General features: G+C 39.1%; 2 protein-coding genes across 2 annotated transcripts; both read right to left on the reverse strand.

Annotated features, from left to right (window-relative positions):
* Positions 1-1,747: 1,747 nt before the first annotated feature.
* Positions 1,748-5,102, reverse strand: LOC113131879 (homeobox protein Hox-D9b-like). The gene is made up of 2 exons (XM_026309614.2): positions 4,346-5,102; positions 1,748-2,832 (listed from the first exon to the last, which is right to left on the reverse strand). Exons 1-2 carry the CDS (start codon positions 5,028-5,030, stop codon positions 2,588-2,590), a joined length of 930 nt encoding a protein of 309 aa, XP_026165399.1. The 5' UTR covers positions 5,031-5,102; the 3' UTR covers positions 1,748-2,587.
* A 4,432-nt stretch (positions 5,103-9,534) lies between these two features.
* On the reverse strand, positions 9,535-12,886 carry LOC113131914 (homeobox protein Hox-D11b-like). Its single transcript, XM_026309675.1, has 3 exons — positions 12,076-12,886; positions 11,193-11,331; positions 9,535-10,462 (listed from the first exon to the last, which is right to left on the reverse strand). Exons 1-3 carry the CDS (start codon positions 12,737-12,739, stop codon positions 10,369-10,371), a joined length of 897 nt encoding a protein of 298 aa, XP_026165460.1. The 5' UTR covers positions 12,740-12,886; the 3' UTR covers positions 9,535-10,368.
* Between the last annotated feature and the right edge of the window lie 5,498 nt (positions 12,887-18,384).

Genomic DNA, 18,384 nt, shown 5'->3' on the forward strand with positions numbered 1-18,384 from the left:
AAACTACAGCCTAGGCTACAGGAAATATTTATTAGTCACTTAATATTAATATTAATATTAATATTAATATTATTTGTAGTAGTAGTAGCAGTAGCCTAGTAGTAGTAGGACTGTGACTTCTTCTATTATTATTAAAAATAATGCTATTGCTGTTGTTGTGATGATTATTACTGTAGCTTCGTCACGACCAGGACAGGTTTTGACGCCTCTAGTGTTTATAGAAATGTCTAATAAAAGCACAGCTGTAAACTAAACGACTATTGGGTCATAACTGAAAGCAAAATAAAAACGTCTCGTGACCAACGATGATGTTAAAGTGATGTAATCCATCTTTAATTTATTTCATCTTTTAAAAAAAATCACCACAAGCAGCATATTTAGCCTAAATGAGCAGACGGAGGCCTTATGTCATCACATCTTGACTCCATGTTAAATCACAGCACAGGCCTGCCACTGTAGGCTAACATAGCCTGTTGTGTTTCCTTTTCTCCCAGAGAGAATGTGTTGTCTTTGAGTCCATCTCATCCTCGTGGAAAAAAACACTGAAATACCTTTGATTTCCCTATAATGTTTCTATAATACTTTAAAGTGATATTGTGGTACTTTTACATTCATAAAATGAAAATAGGTTGTGCGTTGTTTCTGTGTGTGAAGTCCTTGTAAAATGTCTTACAGGGACTGTTTATTCTTACAGGAGGTAACAGTGAAACCATCAGACTGCTGTCACATCATAGCTTAGCCATGACTGGTGTGTGTGTGTCTGTGTGTGTGTGTGTGTGTGTGTGTCTGTGTGTGTGTGTGTTTGTAAAAGAATATAGGCATGACCATATCTGCATATTAGACCCACAGTAACAACAGATATACATAGCGACAATGACAACAACAGCAACAACAGCGATAACAGCAAATATGTCCATAAGGCTACATGCACAGTGCACAAAAACAAAACGAAGAAGCTCATTCTGCTTTCAGGAACAAAATGTTAGACGTCCTCTTTGAGTCTTGTCTGAGAGGAGACCGGGTTGGTTGTAACCTGATCTGACGCATGGGAAAACTCACATGATTATCTGTGTATTGGCCTCTCACATGGCATCACTCAGCCGGAAACATCCAAAATACACATTGACACACACTGTTTATTTGATATCTGAGACCATGGCACTTTGACATACTTGTCTGTTACAAATAGTTTTGATTTTAATCTGGAAACTGTGTAATAGTCTGGAAGGTTGTGGAGAGACTTCAAGCTTTAGCAGATTGCAGCTAATCTCAAACTAGTTTTTCTATATTTTTAACCCCAGACCAAAGCAGAAATTCTTAACTTTTCAAATGTTGTGATCCTCTAAGGTCAGAAGACACACAGTGCAGCAAATACAGCAGAGCATTCAAAGCCACTCTTGTATTCTGCCTGATAATCTGCTTGCAGAAGGAACTGTCCATTGTCTTTACCTTAACTGCTCAAGTAATTAATTTTTACATGAGGTTTCTGTTTAAAAGATAATCCAAAGTAAGATCTATTTTTGATGTTCGCTTACAAAGAAGCATGTGAATTTATCACATGTGAAAGCATTCATATCACAGATCTTCACAAGTGAAATTCAACACTTTCACATCTGCATATTTCACATCTGCAGAAACAATGAGACTGAACAGTAGCAGCGTCAGTAGGTCTGGGCGCATTCAATGTGCATTTGTCAAAAAAAAACCAAATAACAATAAACCATGAATATTAACCCAATCCCGCGTATAAATTCAAACCAACAGAGGGATCAGTTAAGTTCTGTTCATTTTCCACTTCTCTCCACATTTCCATTACCCTCCTTCTCAAAAGTGTCTGGCTACAGTTGGTTTTGCTGGGGTTTTTTTTTTTTCCATTTCCTTTCAAATAAATGCTCTGTGACTAGTTTTCAGGCCATGTAGAAAGGTATTCAGTCCGAGGATTTTTGTTCAATAGTTGCTTTGTAGTGTGGTCTCATCTGGCACGCTGAAAGATGTTTTTTTATGAGGATGATAGTTTATGCAGTAAATCATAAAATACGATTCACATTTTGGCAGAAAGCGCAGACAATTTATGTGAAATCAAGTGTGTGTCAAGCTTTTCCAGGTTTGGACACATGAGATATAGAGTCTTATCAACAACTGTTGTGTTTTGAAATGAGCAAAGTCTTTGAAATAAACGGGTATGTGTTTTGATTCATTTTATGGATCTCCCTGTTAGTTTTATTGTTTTACTCTGAGCATTATTTACAACTACCTCAGGTTACAGGTCCACTGTCTTCTTTTTGTTGCATGCAGATGCAAAAATTCAGCACCAGGGTTCACAGGACCTGACACGAAAGGGTCAAAGACTGATAAGATTTTTTAAGGATTACGACACAGCCCGGTCTCCCCTGCAGAGTTTCATCACTGCAGATTTCCAAGGCAGCCATGTTGGCTCCACAATCCATTGCGTAACAGCTGACCATGCCACCTGATGGTAAAGATGTTGAGCATCTTGGAGCAATGCGTTTCTTAGATATAACCTCACCACCTCCTCATCTATCCTAGAAAAAAAAAAAAAAAAAATACAGCTTCTCCACTAAGTCCATCATTCATTCATACTCCTCCTCTCCCGGATCATCAGCTTCTTCATCTTCATCCGTCTGTTCTGGAACCAGATTTTCACCTGTCTCTCTGTCAGATTTAAGAGTCCTGCCACCTCCAGGCGCCGGTCCCTGGTCAGGTACATGTTGTAGAGAAACTCCTTCTCCAGCTCCAGGGTCTGGTGTTTGGTATATGGACACCTTTTCTTCCGGGTCGACTTGGCATGGATCCAACTCGCTGATGGATTTTCTGCGGAAGAAGAAACATGGCGGCATAAATTTTCACTTAAACCAACCATGCAAAACGAATATTTACTTTTCAGGTCGACGCGTATCTGTGTTCAAAGTTCAAATACTGATAGAAAAATCAGAGAAGACAGCAAGAACTAATTTTATGAGCCTGCAACTTTTGGCTCATTAGAACAAGAGACAATAACACATGTTTAAAACACAGCTGCATAAAAAAGTATTGCTCAGTGTTTTATTTATTTCCATATCGCCTCTCTGACCAGTGTCACATGTCTAGTTAAAACAGTAAGAGTGTTTACGCATTGATTTGATCCTTCCTTGATTTGAGTAATTCAACATAATGTTACGTAAAATTCAGTTAGTGGTCTCTGATGGAGAGCTTACACCTCTAAGTCTAAATAATGGGAATATTCTGTAAAGACAGCAAGTGGCAGTAAATAGAGTGGAGTGTAACTAATAAAGTTAGTCTAAATCTCTGTCGGAGTGTAGGTAGTGTTGATAAACAGCCAAACTGAGCCTCATTTTTAGAATTATTTAACTGCAGTTGGGGAGGGATTGAACCACTGACTGATATGATTTTATTGGCCACTTAAAAAGTAAAGCAGCCACAGAGTGCTATGAAATTGCCAGTGAGCAAGAATGCAACAAGTATCCAATTTTCCCTTGGATTTCCTGGTCATAATGTTCAGTCACACCAATTCGCAACACACAAAACTTTGCTCACTTCAATATTTTGATTTATTTAATGAACTGGACTTTACGTAGGAAGACCTACAATAGACAGACCACCTGAATGAATCCTAGCAATTTTAACTGCATCAAATATAATTGATGACTGAAAAAAAAATGAACAGAGGTTCATAGTGTCTTATTTCGCTGCAGCCTTTAACAATAAAACAATAACCTACATTTATCAGTGTGTATTCAGCACTATTCATTGTAGTCTGTTATTTAGTGTGTATATCTATTATTATTATTATTGTTGTCAGTCATTTTTATTTAACTGTTACATTTTTTTTGAAGCATGGTGCCTGATAAAGTTATTTCTGTGGAAGTCCAGGCCAAAGCAGTAAGGTACAGTAAATATATAGTAAATATTGATGTTCATAATAAATTTGTAATATTACCAATACAATCTAATCAATAGGCCATTTTGGGCAAAATGTACGTTTAGATGTGTCGAATAAAAGGAGGATCTCCACTAATCTGATCACAGAAATGCAGCACTAGTCCACATGCTGATACTGACAAACTAGTAAATAACATAAATAGCACCTTAATTATTTTAATGGACAATAAAGTTTACAAGACATTTACAGGGCTATAAAAGTCACACACACACACACACACACACACACACTTAGGCCACATTCTCCTTCTCTTTTACGCACTCTCTCTCTCTCTCTCTCTCTCTCTCACACACACACACACACACACACACACACACACACACACTGTATTGCCTTTTTCTAAACTCTAATAAACATTCCTGAGTTTGGTACATGTGTCTTTACCTGGGTCCGGCTGCTGCTGTGTTTTTCTGTCCTCCTCCTCTTTCTTGGGCTCAGGCTTTCTGCCCAGGTCCTCCACGGTCCCGAGCCGTTCGAGGACCACTTCAGTCTGGCTGGCGAAGCTGGAATCCCCTGGGCTGTCGTGTGACGGCGGTGAACTCTCCGGTTTAACCGCCTCGTACCTCGGGCTTGGATTGGAGAGGTCACCCTGAGCGGGGAGACACCCGGGAAAACCAGCCGACGCTTGTGACAGGGCGGTCTCCGAGGTGGGAGTCGCCCCCTCCCAGCAGCGGACGAACCGGCTCTCAGAAGCGGCCGAGGAGGCGAAGTGTTCCGCGTGGGTCTGCGTCTGCGGGCCGTAGTAAGGGTGGTGGTGGCTCAGGAGTGGATGTGGATGAAAAAGGCCGGGGATGGTGGCACCGGAGGCGGACTGCAGCTGCGGGGAAGAGGACGAAGTGGAAGTAGGGGTGTTTGTCCAGGGAGAAAAGCCATTTAAGCTCGTTTGTTTGTTGGAAAAATTGGAGAAATCCGGAATGTGTGAGCCGGGGGTCGCCTCCTCCTCCTCTGCTCCCCGGGTTGGCTTTGCGCAGCCGGGCGTCGAACCCTGAAAACCTCCCGGGATGAAATGTGCACCGTACGGCTCTTCGGTATGGAGCCCCATCATGGAATAATAATTCGTTAGCGACATGTTTATTTTATTATTTCAATAAAAATACACTTAAGTGCGACTGTAAAACGTTAGATGGGCTGGTATAGTGGCTTACATCCTCCCCTAAAATGGTAGTAATTTTTTTCCTGCCCTTATCCTCTTCTCGGCTGCCCATTGGTTACACCGTGGATCACATGGTTAGACTGTATTTACCCAGTATAAGGAATAAATCAAGCCATTCTTTTGTGTTCAGAAATGTGATAGTGGGCCTACGAGCTTCTGCCAGATGGATCTGAATGTGGCATCGGTTTTTAAAACTGTGCACCACAGTTTTACAAGCTGAATAAAAAGAAGCAGGGAGCCGTTTACAGGCTTGTCTGAGGCGAGGCTGAGTGAGTGTGTGTCAGGATTGAGAATGGCATTATATACTTTCCATGGTGCCTCTGTCAAAGCACTTTTATGTACAAAATAAATATTTTGCAGTATTTCTTAATAGCGACAAACGCCGTTGAAATATAACTGAGCTGTGGAAACAGAAACCGTGGCCTTTGACTTTTCTCTGGGGATGAATTATTTCCTTCATATTCCTTCTTCCAGTGAAAACATTTAGTTGAGCTGAATTTATCTTGTAGCCACTGCCCAAACTTTCAAAAACGAATTGTCATCAGTTAGATTTGTGTTATTGTGGTGAAAAATCTGTTTCTGTTATCAGATTTTCTTCATTTGTCATCGTTTATCTATGAACGTATTTACGCACTTACTGAAGAAATCCAGGTGAGGTGATTCAGTTTTCCAGTGTTTGTCTGATTTTAAACTATACACAGTGTAAACCCCTAATCTGAGCATTTCACACTTGCATCTAATTAATCAGAGGTTACAGCAGGATTACAGCAGGATTACAGGAGGATCCTGGACTCCTTATGCGGGGAGTTTCTGAAATGTTTGAGGTGGAAAGAACAGATCTGGCACCTTGATTTAAAAAAAAAAAAAGAAATTAAAGAGTTTCTCTTCAATCTTCATTCTTTGTGCCTGTGTTTGTGTGTGAAAGTGAACTTTCACTGGATGCAGAGACGCATGGGGGCGTATCTCAAAGACACAAATGAACTGTCTTCAAATTTTGTCTTAACCTTCTAACATAGACCTTGATCGCTGTTTCTCGTGCACTCTTAGCGCCATCTGCTGACTGGATGAGTGAAAACAGCGCACAAGCTCCTGAGCTAAGCGTCCAGGTCCACACAAGACAGTGACTGGAAGTACTTTCTAAAGTATTTAAGTACAAACTGAGTAATTTTACTTTAGTATTTTCATTCCATGCTAATTTCTCCTTTTACATCATTATATTATAAGTGGTAATAGTTTGCACTCTATTATTAGCAGCTACAAATATAATGTGAAAATAAATGTATATACACTGTTCAGTGCACAAAATCTTCATTTTTATCAAGTCATTTTACACTTAAAGTCTATTTTTGGAAAATGTGACAGTGCAGTGAGAATATTCCACCACTATTTTATTTGTAGTTTTATTCAGGACTGCACTACAGAGGTACTTTAATTTACATTTCATATGCCCTCCCTATTTTTCATAGCCTCATATAAGTTTTATTCCCTGTTGCAGATATTGCACCACACATACACTGCACATATTTTTATATACAATACAGCAGAAATACTATTCTGTAGTACACTTTAGCTGTAAATAATGCTATTTCTTTGCACTTACGTGCTAATTAATTTGGCTTTGTACCTATAGTCTGTACCCGTACTCCTCACAATGACCATAAAGTTGAATTCAAGCTAATTTACTCCACTCCTAAATTTTCATGTGCAGTGCAGTAACCTGCCTCATTTTTTCTCGCTACACACTCTCCACTTTAGAGCAACAAACTCATTTAAAAGTACAATCAGGTGAACGCAGTATTCTCATTATACTGCAGTTTTTATTTTAGTCATTTTAATAAAAGGTGAAGTATGAAGTTAAAATTTACCACAGTACAAAGTCTCTTACATACGTATCAGTAATACAGTTACAGTATTTCCACTTATAATACAACAGGGTCAAATGAGTATTTTTTTTTTCTGTAGTGTGAGTTTATATTGTTTCTTAAACTTTTAGTTCATTCTCACTAAATTGTTGAATGCAGGACTTATATTTCTAATGGAGTAATTTAGTTTTGGTAGATAAAAGGACAGAGCCCTCCTTTCACCCCTGACATCATGGCACAGACCGCCGTTAATTAGCTCTGGTCCTGTGGAACATTAATTTAAAATATTTTTATTAAATACTACAGACATAATGTCAGTGAGTTAAACCATTTTTTAATTTAATTTAATTGCTGTCATTATTCTTTCAAATAGTCAAATAAAAACCTTAATTTTTCTGGAGACTACCTGAAACTACCCTTCCTTATAAATCTCTGACCTTCACAGACATTGAGAATCTCTAAGACCCAAATTTCCAGCGTAGAAAACTTAAATATTTAGGCTGCCAGCTCAGAAAACCTCTGGTCTGTTTCAGCACGTCAGCCATGTTAATGCCTTTTTTTATTTAGCACATTGTCAAGTTAGTTTAAGCCCTGGCAACTGGCTTAAGTAATAAAATGAAGAAACTCATGAATCAGCACTTATAATTTAATTTAGCTGGACCCTTAAGGATTCAGGCCAGTAGATAGGTGTTACTCAATGACTGAAAGAAATCTGGTGTTTAAGTGGCAGAAACATCATTACAGGTCTGGTGGTGGAGGTGGAGGGTCAACCTCAACCTGCTGTTACAGAATTTGTAGTGTTTGCTGAGTAAAAGTCACGCAGGCTGCTGTATAAATTTATACGACAGACTTAATGGAAAGATGCAGGCCAGCGTTGCCTACAGAGCACATTGCTATAAGCTGCTGCCAACTGTTTTAGGGATGAACATTAAGAAAACCCATTAGTGTAGCGTAGTATTACTATTACTGTTCCTTTCTTGTTGCATTTACATTTTATATTGTGCCATTATTTTACTATCACATTACTGTTTCTCTTACTGTTACCACTACTTTGCACTTGCCTTTACTAATTACGTTGCTTTAGCTTGTTTTAGCACATTATAATGTGGCTGTAAGGACAGTTTAAGTATTTATCAACATATGGAATTTGTCAATTCAGTATTATATCATTATAATAATTTATTATACTGGCATTCATTAGCAGCTTCCAAGACGTGTTATAAATACAAAAACATTCAGACATTTATATTTGCCTAGCATTACATTATAGGGTGTCATAACATTTTTTCCTCATATCTATAATGATATTATTGCAACTAGAACAACAACTGCTCCTACAATAAGCTCCTGCCATTTGCTGTTTCTGTTACTAATAATACTACGGCTTCAAGAGATACTACTGCCAATATGTTACTGCAGTATACTAATGCTACTGTCATTGTCTCTCCAACACAAATTCTTCTGCTACAACTGCTACTCGCTGTAAGTACCACTACAATTACTATTTGTAATACTATTTGCAAGTGCTGTACTGTACTGTACTTTCTACTATATACATCTATTACAACAATTTCTACTACAGCCATTTCTTTAAGACTGTAAAAACAACATATATAATTAAAACAACACAGTGTTTAGTAATAATAAACCTATATGTATAAATTAGTTTGAAACATGTCTGGGTTGGTTAGGAAAAGGCTCAGCAGGCTTGTGGTCAGTTTATTGGGGGCCGTTAAGTCAAATACCTTTCATTTCAAACAGAAACACTAGCTCTCCTTTCATCTCCTTATCTTTCTTTTTACGTCACACACAAATACACACTCATGCACGGTCCCACTCACACACTGAGGGAGTGAATGTGTGAAACAAAGAAGGAGAGTGACAGCAGACTGTCTGTATTGCCCCAGTAAAAGTCATTAAGTTGAGGAAATGGTGGTTGTGACACTGTGTGGATGGTTTGCGGTTCAAGGTTCATTAGCAGCCTTGGACTCACTATGTGTTTCTGCCGTCTGGTCCTGTGTTGTTCAAAGTCTGGGTCGGGACCCCACAGAGGAGCGAAGGGAGAATTAAACCTGTTCTCTGCATTCATTTTCTTTTCTCCTATAGTTTTATAGTTATATAGTTTTATAGTTGTAACCTGCATTTTATTGCAAATTTTCATTGCAAATTCTTTTTCTAACAAAATTGAAAAGTGTCCACAAAGACAGTAAAATCTCGATTTATAATTTTAGTGAGTTTAAACCTTTTCAATTTTCAAGTAAAATAGAAATACATTCAAAACTATGAAATGCTTTCCACAGCTCTATTTAGATTTCAAAACGCTCCTCTTAACAGGTTGTTAAATACATTTGCTTCATTTTAGTGTACATATACTGAATTACAATAAATACTGAAACCTAAATTGTGTAATGTTGCAAGACATTCAAAGCACACACCTCACAGAAAAGAATGTAACAACGAAATGATGATTCATTCAAAATTATAATTCAATAATTAGCTAATCATAAATTACAGAACTTCATAGGCCGTAAACCAAGAATTATTCTGATACACTTCTTTCTAATGCAGTCTTTACAGTCATTGCCTCAAAACATAGAGGCAAAATAACAATAACAATACCACACGTCACCACACATATCATTGTCGCATGCATACGATTTTTATATTTCTGTTATGCTAAATAGAAAAAAGGTACATTTGAGGTATAGGTATGTCGTTACTTATTAACCTTGAGCAGGCATGTCAGCTTTGAAGACATTCACAAGAACAGCAAGAGTATTTATAATTCAAAAATCATTCAATAGATAGATAAAGCTGCACCGTCTGTTCAGTTGTTCCTTATAAAAGCTCATGACCACACACACACACACACACACACACACTAGATTGTCAGCACTTTAACACCAGAAAAGGAAAAAGAAACAAAAATTCTCAGAATCTGTATTTGATCTTTCGTTATATTTAGTTTTCTAAAAATTGTATTTCCTCATTTCTTAGTGTTTATAAGACATGAAGGCCTGAGGTGGAGAGATGGTCCGTTTCTTCACAGTAATCCACATGACTTCACAAAGCTTCAAATAATGCAAAAAGATAATTCTCACTATTTTCTCGGGTAAACATTAAAAAACAATCAACACCAAGACAGAATATTCTGATTCTGATATTTATTGGAGATGTGTCTGAGAGTTCAGGGTGTGTTTGTTCTCTAAACCTGAGCCTTGGTGGAACATGAGTTCATTTATCTGTTTTTATTTGTTTATACTCATGTTTGTGTTGCTATTAACCTGCCTACATGACTGGGATAAAAAGTGCTCAGAGAAAGTTTGCAGAGTTGAAGTTTGAGCATGACATCAAGAGAAGGACTGTCTTTGACCTCCTTCTCCCCTCATTCATCAGAACAGGTGGTATCCTGAGTAGCACTGCAGTCTCTCTCTTTTCAGTTTCTTCTCTTTCATTCTTCTGTTCTGGAACCAGATTTTCACCTGTCTGGATCAGTGGAGGATAAAACAGAAACTTGTTTTTATCATATGATATGGAATGATTGTGCAGAACACACAGTGATGCTGTTTTTTCCTACACATCAGGTGGGACATTCTGGTTCTGGAAGCATCATCATTTCTCCAAAAACTACAAAGTGAATAAGTTTCAAAACCAAGTATATATGGATGTAAACCAGTATAAGCCAACGCTGCACTAGATGTGTCTTACTACATCCTGCTGCTGAACAATAATAATTACCAGAGCCACATCAACTTTTTTGTATTATCAGTTATGTTCTTAATCAATGAATGAAACAGTCTACAAAATGGTAGAAAATCTCTGCAGAATCAAAAACATGAACATTTTGTTTGGTTTAAAAAAAAAAACCCATATTATTAATGCTTCCTTGGCTTTATAGCTTTTTGTTAATGGACCCAAATATCAGTATGGAAGCTGCATTTTGCAGTATTGCAATGCATGAATCTTAAAAAACACCTGGTGTGTGGAATAACAGGCATCACCATGTCACAAGCACTAATTTACTAGAGCAATGTTAAATGTATTTCTCTGCACATGTGTAACTTTACTGCAGTATCTCAGGCAGATACACAGTTTGTTTGTTTGGTTTTTTTTTCAGCTTTATTGTAACTTGCATCTAAGAATAAGCATTTTACAAGATAAGATAACTGATAAGTGTAAATAAATTCATTAAGAATATACTCCAACATGCACACACCGGTCTGTCAGGTGCAGAAAGCGGGACAGCTGCATGCGTCTGTCCTTGTTGATGTAAATGTTGAAGAGAAACTCTCTCTCCAGCTCTCTGATCTGCTGCTTGGAGTAGGGACAGCGCTTCTTTCTCTTCCCACAGGATCCTGCAGTAGATGAAAGTGTGCAAAGCATAAACACAAAACAGAAAAAAAAAAAAACCCCCAATAACAATAGAGAGGAAATATAAGAATATAAAAGATTTAATCTCACATAAAATGTCCAGTGTCAGGAGTGAGAGTCAGACCAGGCCCATCCAGCTGAGATGAGCAACAAACTTCACAAAAAACTTCACTGAGTTTAACTGAAATTAATTTAGCTCTTAATTTAGGTAAATGTCAAGGTCTAAGTCAGAACAGTGAGTTAACATGACCTTTAGTCTAATTAATGTAAAACTATCATTAATTTAGAGCCAATTACATCGTGAGGTGGCAGAGATGAAGGCATATATAGTACTGGGGCCATTAAATGCTCACATTAGGTTTCACTTTGAAAGCAATGACCTGATCTAATAAAGCAGCTTCCACTAAAAAAGCAAACAACAAATAGGTAAGTTATAAAATAAAAAAGGATCAGCAGGGTTATTATTAATATATTGTGACCCCCCTGCCCCTCCAGTTTGGCCCTTATTTGGTTATTGGCAGCATTTTACGTGCCAACATTTTCATTCATGTAAATCAGCCTGAGGTGTAGGCCTGATTCATGGTCCTGACCCCGTCCAGAGTCTCCGTCCAGATCCAGAAACTGCTGTGGGATTTTTTCAAAGATCTAATCCAGGTCATCTCGTCTCATTTAGGGATTAAACTGCTACTACTCATTCAAATTGATGGCACTGTGTGACTTTGACTTACCCGGGGTAAGACTGCAGTGTCCTCCACCGCCGCTGGATAACGGCGCCTCGTCCTCCTTCCCAGCCTGGGGCGACTCTGACCCCGCCCTCCCTTCGCTGCTCTCCCCGCTGTGACAGCTCGTCCACTCGGTCCGATTCTCAGCGGTACCGGTTAGTTTCGGGTCCGCTCTTTCCTCTGAGTACTCGATGAACTGGTCGAAAACCGGCGGCAGAATTCTGCTCCGGTCTGCGGCGAAGAGACGCTGTGAGTCCGGGTTGTACGCCGCGTACCTGCCGGGGAAACTCCACGGGTCTCCGGCAAACGTGTGTGCGTGAACACGGGGATCAGAGGCGCCGTAAACCGGCGGGCCGTACAGAAAGCATTCGGTACTGGGGCTGAATATCGTCTCCGACTGGGATGGTAAGCCCAGGTACTCGGGATAAACCGCGTCACACGGCAAATTAACGCGGGTTGGCGGCGGAGAGGTGATGGGGTAAAGGGTCCATGCGCTCGGATCCGGACACTGCTGTCGTGGCTCACGGTGGCAGTAGCCCCGGTACTCCGACAGGCTTCTCCCTGAAGCGGTGCTCCGGTCCAGCAAAGCTGCGCTATTCTCCGTTAGAAGCGCTGAAGTGATGGAGCCAAAGTCAGACTTTGACGGATAGGCGCAGGTTGGTAAATACATGGATAATGAAATACTTGAAATTTGATCAGGTTGTGGTTTGACCAGTGACCAAACAAAACCCAGAGATTGTTCTATTTCCACATGAGGCGCAGCAAGTTAGTTGTCACCCCACACCCCTTAATATAGCTATTAATATAGATAAAAACTCATTGTGCGCTGTGCACTCGCCCTGACAGTGAAAACAATAGGGATAAATAGATTATAAATAAAAAAGCCTATCTCCACATCTCTTCATTACCCAGAAGTCCACAGTGAAACCACCCTGTCCTCTGCAAAGTGAGGAAAACATCGTCTTTGACCTTGAGCCTGCCCGAACTGGGTCTGCTGAGTACAATTAACTAAACCTACAGGCTGGGCTGCATGTTTTTGCAGTCAGGCCATGTCAAATCCAAGCCTGGCCAGCCCCAAACGCGTGCACGCACACTCACGCAAGCATTTACGCTCGCGCACAACAACATGTACACACAAAACAACAAAACTACACGCCACCAGAAGATTGCATTGAGATTTAAACCTTACAGGGAAACACATTAGGAGTCTTAAGGGGGTTATATATAACCTATAGACTATAATATCAATTTTTCCAAGCACAAAGAGAAACATTTCTCTTGCAGATTGATTCTCTGCGGGTTTGTGCGGCTCATAAGATTTCTCGGGTATTTTCCATCCAGAGTACATGTGTTAGATTTTTCATGAGAAAGAGAGCAGCACAAACAGGTCTTGCAGGAAGCTGGACTTCAAAAGCCCATTTGGACATTTATGAGGGAGGCTTAGTTGGGGGCTATAAGTGCACATGGCTAAAATGCAGAAAGAGTCCTTTTAAAGATTTTTATCCCCTGTGATAATTCATCTTACCCTATGTGCACAGGCTGAGTCCAATTAAAGGGATATACCTCAGCAATTTAGCTGAGGTGGGAGAATTAAAACTGCTTGTGGTCTATTTTGCTCTTAAACTTTGTTACTTAAACACTGTGGCTTGCAGTGGCAAACCCCAGGTCTATTTGCAGAATGCAGTCATGTGTCCTACATACTTTGTTGACAGTGACATCAACATATGCAGTGTCAGATTTATGTAAAATAGTATAATCTGTCACAGGGAAAATGATGCATTTATTCATATAAGTGCTGCTTTACTCGTTTTTAGACATTTGTCCATTTGTTTACTAAATTACTGGTATTATCTGCTGAATTTTATCCTTATTACTCGAGAAATAATGACACAAATATGTTCTGACATATCATTATCAGCCCAGTTTGCAAATCAATTTATTAACCCTAAAAGTAATGCTGCTACTTTTCTTAAAATAAATTTCTTTGTTGGCATCTTTTCTCTCATGATTATTACCAATATTCCTATAAATCTTCATCTTAACATATTTATCATATAACTGAAGAGAAGCTTTGGGTTTTTTGCACAGAAGTACAGTTTATAAGCGCTCTGTATATGAAAAACCATGCTGTAAGGGGAGTTCCTGTTTAGCCTATTGCATGGGTCTAATCAAAATCAAATGTGTTCACTCATCATGAGGATATTCCCCTGAAACTGTCTTGTCCTGAGACAGAGGTTAGTGAGATTGTAATGCCCGGAGTTATCTTTCAGATCTTCTTGTTGTAGCTCGACCACATAATGTGGTTAATCCGACATGCCCTTTGATCAGCTTTTAGTCTGATCCAAGGGCTGTGCTGTTTACTTGAAAGTGTTGCTGAGGAGCATGTGAGCTGACTGTCACAGAAAGAGAAAAGTACATTTCACTGAGGCTGATTCAGCTTCGTAACGTGTGCACACACAGACCGACTTAAGGAAGAGATGCTGCTGTTATTTAATACACCAGATTTAAAATTAAAATCCAAGCATTGTAAGAAAAATATGATAAAGAACAATCAAAGCCTATGAACCTAATAAATTAGCCATAACATAACAAAGGGACATGTGGTGGTGGGTGAGTACAGCCAGAGACAGAGTGCGTTGCTGTACGGTTACAGGACTACACACCAATGTAATCAAATATAATGCTAATTTTTAGTGTGAATGTTAATTTAGATTATATAAACATCTAACATTCCTCTGCCAGTGAAGCCTGTCGGACATGTCACAGCAGGTAAGTACAAGCTAGTCAGATAGTGTGTGCTGAGCTTTGGTTGTCATCTCATTATCATATGAAGGTGCTGGGCTTGTTACCCTGGAGATGCCTTCACCACTGGTTTCTTCTGCAGGCATGAGCTGATGTGGCCTTTTTAAAATGGCCTCCACACCTCCAGGAGAGGACCTGAAGGGAAAAGTCTCTCAGGTGTTCACAACAGCTTCCCTCACCAACCAATAGCGACTATAGTGCCATACAGGTGTGTGTTTTTCACAGCAGACTGACTGACTGAATTCAAAACGAATGCAATGAGCCATCCCGTCATGGCGTGCTGGTGCAGCCCGTGGAACGGTGTCATTGTTAAAGTTTGCTTCATCTTCTCCTGCTGACAAATTAAAATGTCTGCTTTGAAAAAGGACAGTTACAAGACAACACATAACACAGAACTCGAGTGAGTCCACACAACTACTATGCCTTTTACTACTACACCCATTTGTTTCTGGCTGCATCTCATAAATCTGGGTGATATGTCTTGTAACTTAAAGTGATACAGGACTGTTGCAGTCAGACAGAACTGTAAGGCATTTAGTACTAAAAATGAACAAACCACATGTAGAACTAAAACATGCATTATTGCTATATTTAGACCATCATATACAGGTGGACCTCCTGAAATGGGCTGAAACTCACCAGAAAGCCCTTGCACAAAGATGTACAGACAAACCGTAATATAAAATATATGGGGATTTTCTATTTATTGCATAGTAAGCATGTATTTCATAGACTGGATCTGTTTCTTAGCACAGAACATCTGAATGAATCAGGCACTGTCCTAATGCAAAGGCCACTCATCAACTCTTTGTGCTGTTTGTGATCTTCTCAGTGAAAATGTTTTAGTCTGTGGTTAATTCCTGCAGCACATCACGGCTGCTCTGTCGTGAAGGTCTCTGGTCAACATGTTGTTCGGTTGGTTACTGGCGCTTCAATGTGACCTACATCCATGAACGGTCATGTGCGCTTTGCTTTTGCGTCTGTTGGCTCCACAGCAGGGTAGGCCCATATCAGGTTGTGTATGTTTTAACTAATACAGCAGCAAAATTAAAGTCAGTGCAATATGGGAAACAACACTAACCATCATTTTCAGATCAGCACCATGTTAGGGAGGCAAACAGCAACTAATGCAGGCACAGAATGAACGAAAAGAGAAATCACGCCTGCTGGGTCGTGCGTTTTTGTTGCCACCATAGTGAACTTGAAAAAGTCATTTCAGTTTTGTAATCGATGAACACATCGGATTTAGACGTAAGATCCTTTTCTGATGCAGATTTAACACGACGAAGTGAAAAGAGAAAGGAGATCTAACTTCTTCAATGAAATATTACAGTTTCCCGTGAAGCTTGACAAAAAAATAACCTCACTATTATTGTTAATAATAATAATAATAATAATAATGACAATAATGCTAATATTACTAATAATAATAATAATAATAATAATAATATCATAATGATCATTATTATTAATGTGGTAGGAGACGTAGTGACAGATTTGTTTAGGTACACCCGCGCTATTGAACTATTCCTTGTTCACATTAAAAACATATGAATTATTAAATGAACTTCCACTGTAACTGTTCTATAGATAAATATAAAGAATAACGTGAAATAAGAATTTTGAAAGAAATAACATCAGTACACGCTCACGTTTAAATCTCGTTAACATCTCACTTATCCTAATAGATTATAGGCCTATAGTGATTATAAGAACTAGAACAGTTTATAGGTCACAGTTATATTATTATTAGTGTCAATATCAGCCATATATTAACACTTAGTGCACTGTGTTATATCATGAAAGTTCAGGAACAAATGCAAAGGAAAACAGACAGTTTCAGGAAGGCGATAATTAGCGCAGAGAAAGGTTTTTTACGGTGAAAGGGAGTAAACTAAAGTCAAAAAGTAGAGAGATAAGGACAGAATCATCCACAAATCCGTACCAATAACCACGTTTTCAATAGCGATTGATTTTGAATACCTGAATTGTAAAATAAATTGTGCGGGCCGGTTTCTTATAGGCCTAAATGCTTGAATTCAGCAGAATAATGGAGGCTCACCGTCGGGGAGAGGCCGAGCAGCAGAATATCCAGTCCACATCCACTGACTGTGCGTCTGTCCTAAAGCAGGTGTCTCTTTTTCGTAAAGACACACACTGACTGCCAAGTCCAATAAATGACCCCCCTCCCGCGCCAAAAAACACCCAAAAACCAGAGTGTCTTTGAACCATGTGCAGTCCACATGGAGAGATACAGAGAACAAATGGTGGTATGCAGGCCACAGACAAGAACGTGGATTGTAGGGAGATAATACAACAGCATTACAATATCAAACTATATAGGTCTTATCATCAGACCAGTTGAGTACCACAGCTCAAATACCATCGATGCAAATGTTATAGGCCTAGATTTGAAGACTGCACAGAGAAACACACCACTAGCTGAAGTTACTCCGCTTTAAATGCGTTTGTAAATATCACAACTAAAAGGCAAATTTGCACAGATTTCACGTTTTATTTGTTTTATCCTTGGAGAGGTTTAATGTGAAGCTGTGCTATCTCTTTAATAGCCTCTTCAGCAGCACCTTTAACTGCCAAACCTATATATATCTGTGCATTTCAGGCAATCTACTGATGAATCTGAGTCTCATGTAAATTGCTAATCAGCAAATAAGGAATGTTCACTGATAATGTTTTTAAAAGTAAGCCTTCATAAACACTATAGCCTAATCTCTAAGGCCTCACCGCTCTCAATCTCAGAATCACTTGAATATTAAAGCACACTCTATTTCCTCCCTAATGTCATGCACATACATTTTGAAAGAATACTAACTTAATATTGTATTTTATTGCAGATGTGATTATGGTTTAGTGTTCTGTGACTTTGCAACCATCCATTTGTCCCACTGCATACACAAACACCCTGAGTCTGTTGTCTGTAGCCTACTTTGTATAATTGTGCTAAGGATAGTTTGAAAAGTCCCTGCTGCTCATTTTCATTCGGTGTTTAATTTATTACGGGTTAATGAATCGGAAATAACATCAGCATCAGGATTACTCATCAGCTGTAATATACATCAACAGCATATCGTATGTGTGTGTGCATGCGTGTGAAAGAGAGAGAGAGAGGGAGAGGGAGAAAAAGGAGAGAGGGTTTTATTAGGCCCATAACTCTTCAGACTCCAGAGGAAGCTGTAAGCATTAAAGCTGAAGGCCAAATCTCTGCACACTGCAGCCTAATCTGAAACAGCTCAGCTGGGAGTTGAGAAAATGCTGCTGAATATTGGAGAGATGCCACAGCTTCACATTTTCTACGACGTGATAACCGTGGAAACAGTGTGGGATGGAGATGTGTGTGTTTGAGCAGCTGAGCTGGGCTCTAGGTTGTTTTATTTTCCAGCCCAGACTTTTTGTAGAATAAGTCACTTTTACTATGTTTGAATACATGAAGAAAATCAGTCACTTACCCTATAAATGTAGGCTGTATCAGATGTTCCACTGGGGGTAGGTGCT

This window comes from Mastacembelus armatus, chromosome 15, assembly GCF_900324485.2.
Source record: "Mastacembelus armatus chromosome 15, fMasArm1.2, whole genome shotgun sequence".
Taxonomy (NCBI): Eukaryota; Metazoa; Chordata; class Actinopteri; order Synbranchiformes; family Mastacembelidae; genus Mastacembelus; species Mastacembelus armatus.

Bases quoted from the DNA above. Each gene is read 5' to 3' on its own strand.
- LOC113131879 (XM_026309614.2), bottom strand. From the start codon at position 5,030: ATGTCGCTAACGAATTATTATTCCATGATGGGGCTCCATACCGAAGAG. The intron at 2,833-4,345 runs GTAAAGACACAT...CTTCTTCCGCAG, and splicing joins ACAGCAGCAGCCGGACCCAG to AAAATCCATCAGCGAGTTGG.
- LOC113131914 (XM_026309675.1), bottom strand. From the start codon at position 12,739: ATGTATTTACCAACCTGCGCCTATCCGTCAAAGTCTGACTTTGGCTCC. The intron at 11,332-12,075 runs GTAAGTCAAAGT...CATCTACTGCAG, and splicing joins ACACTGCAGTCTTACCCCGG to GATCCTGTGGGAAGAGAAAG. The intron at 10,463-11,192 runs GTGTGTGCATGT...CCACTGATCCAG, and splicing joins TTTCTGCACCTGACAGACCG to ACAGGTGAAAATCTGGTTCC.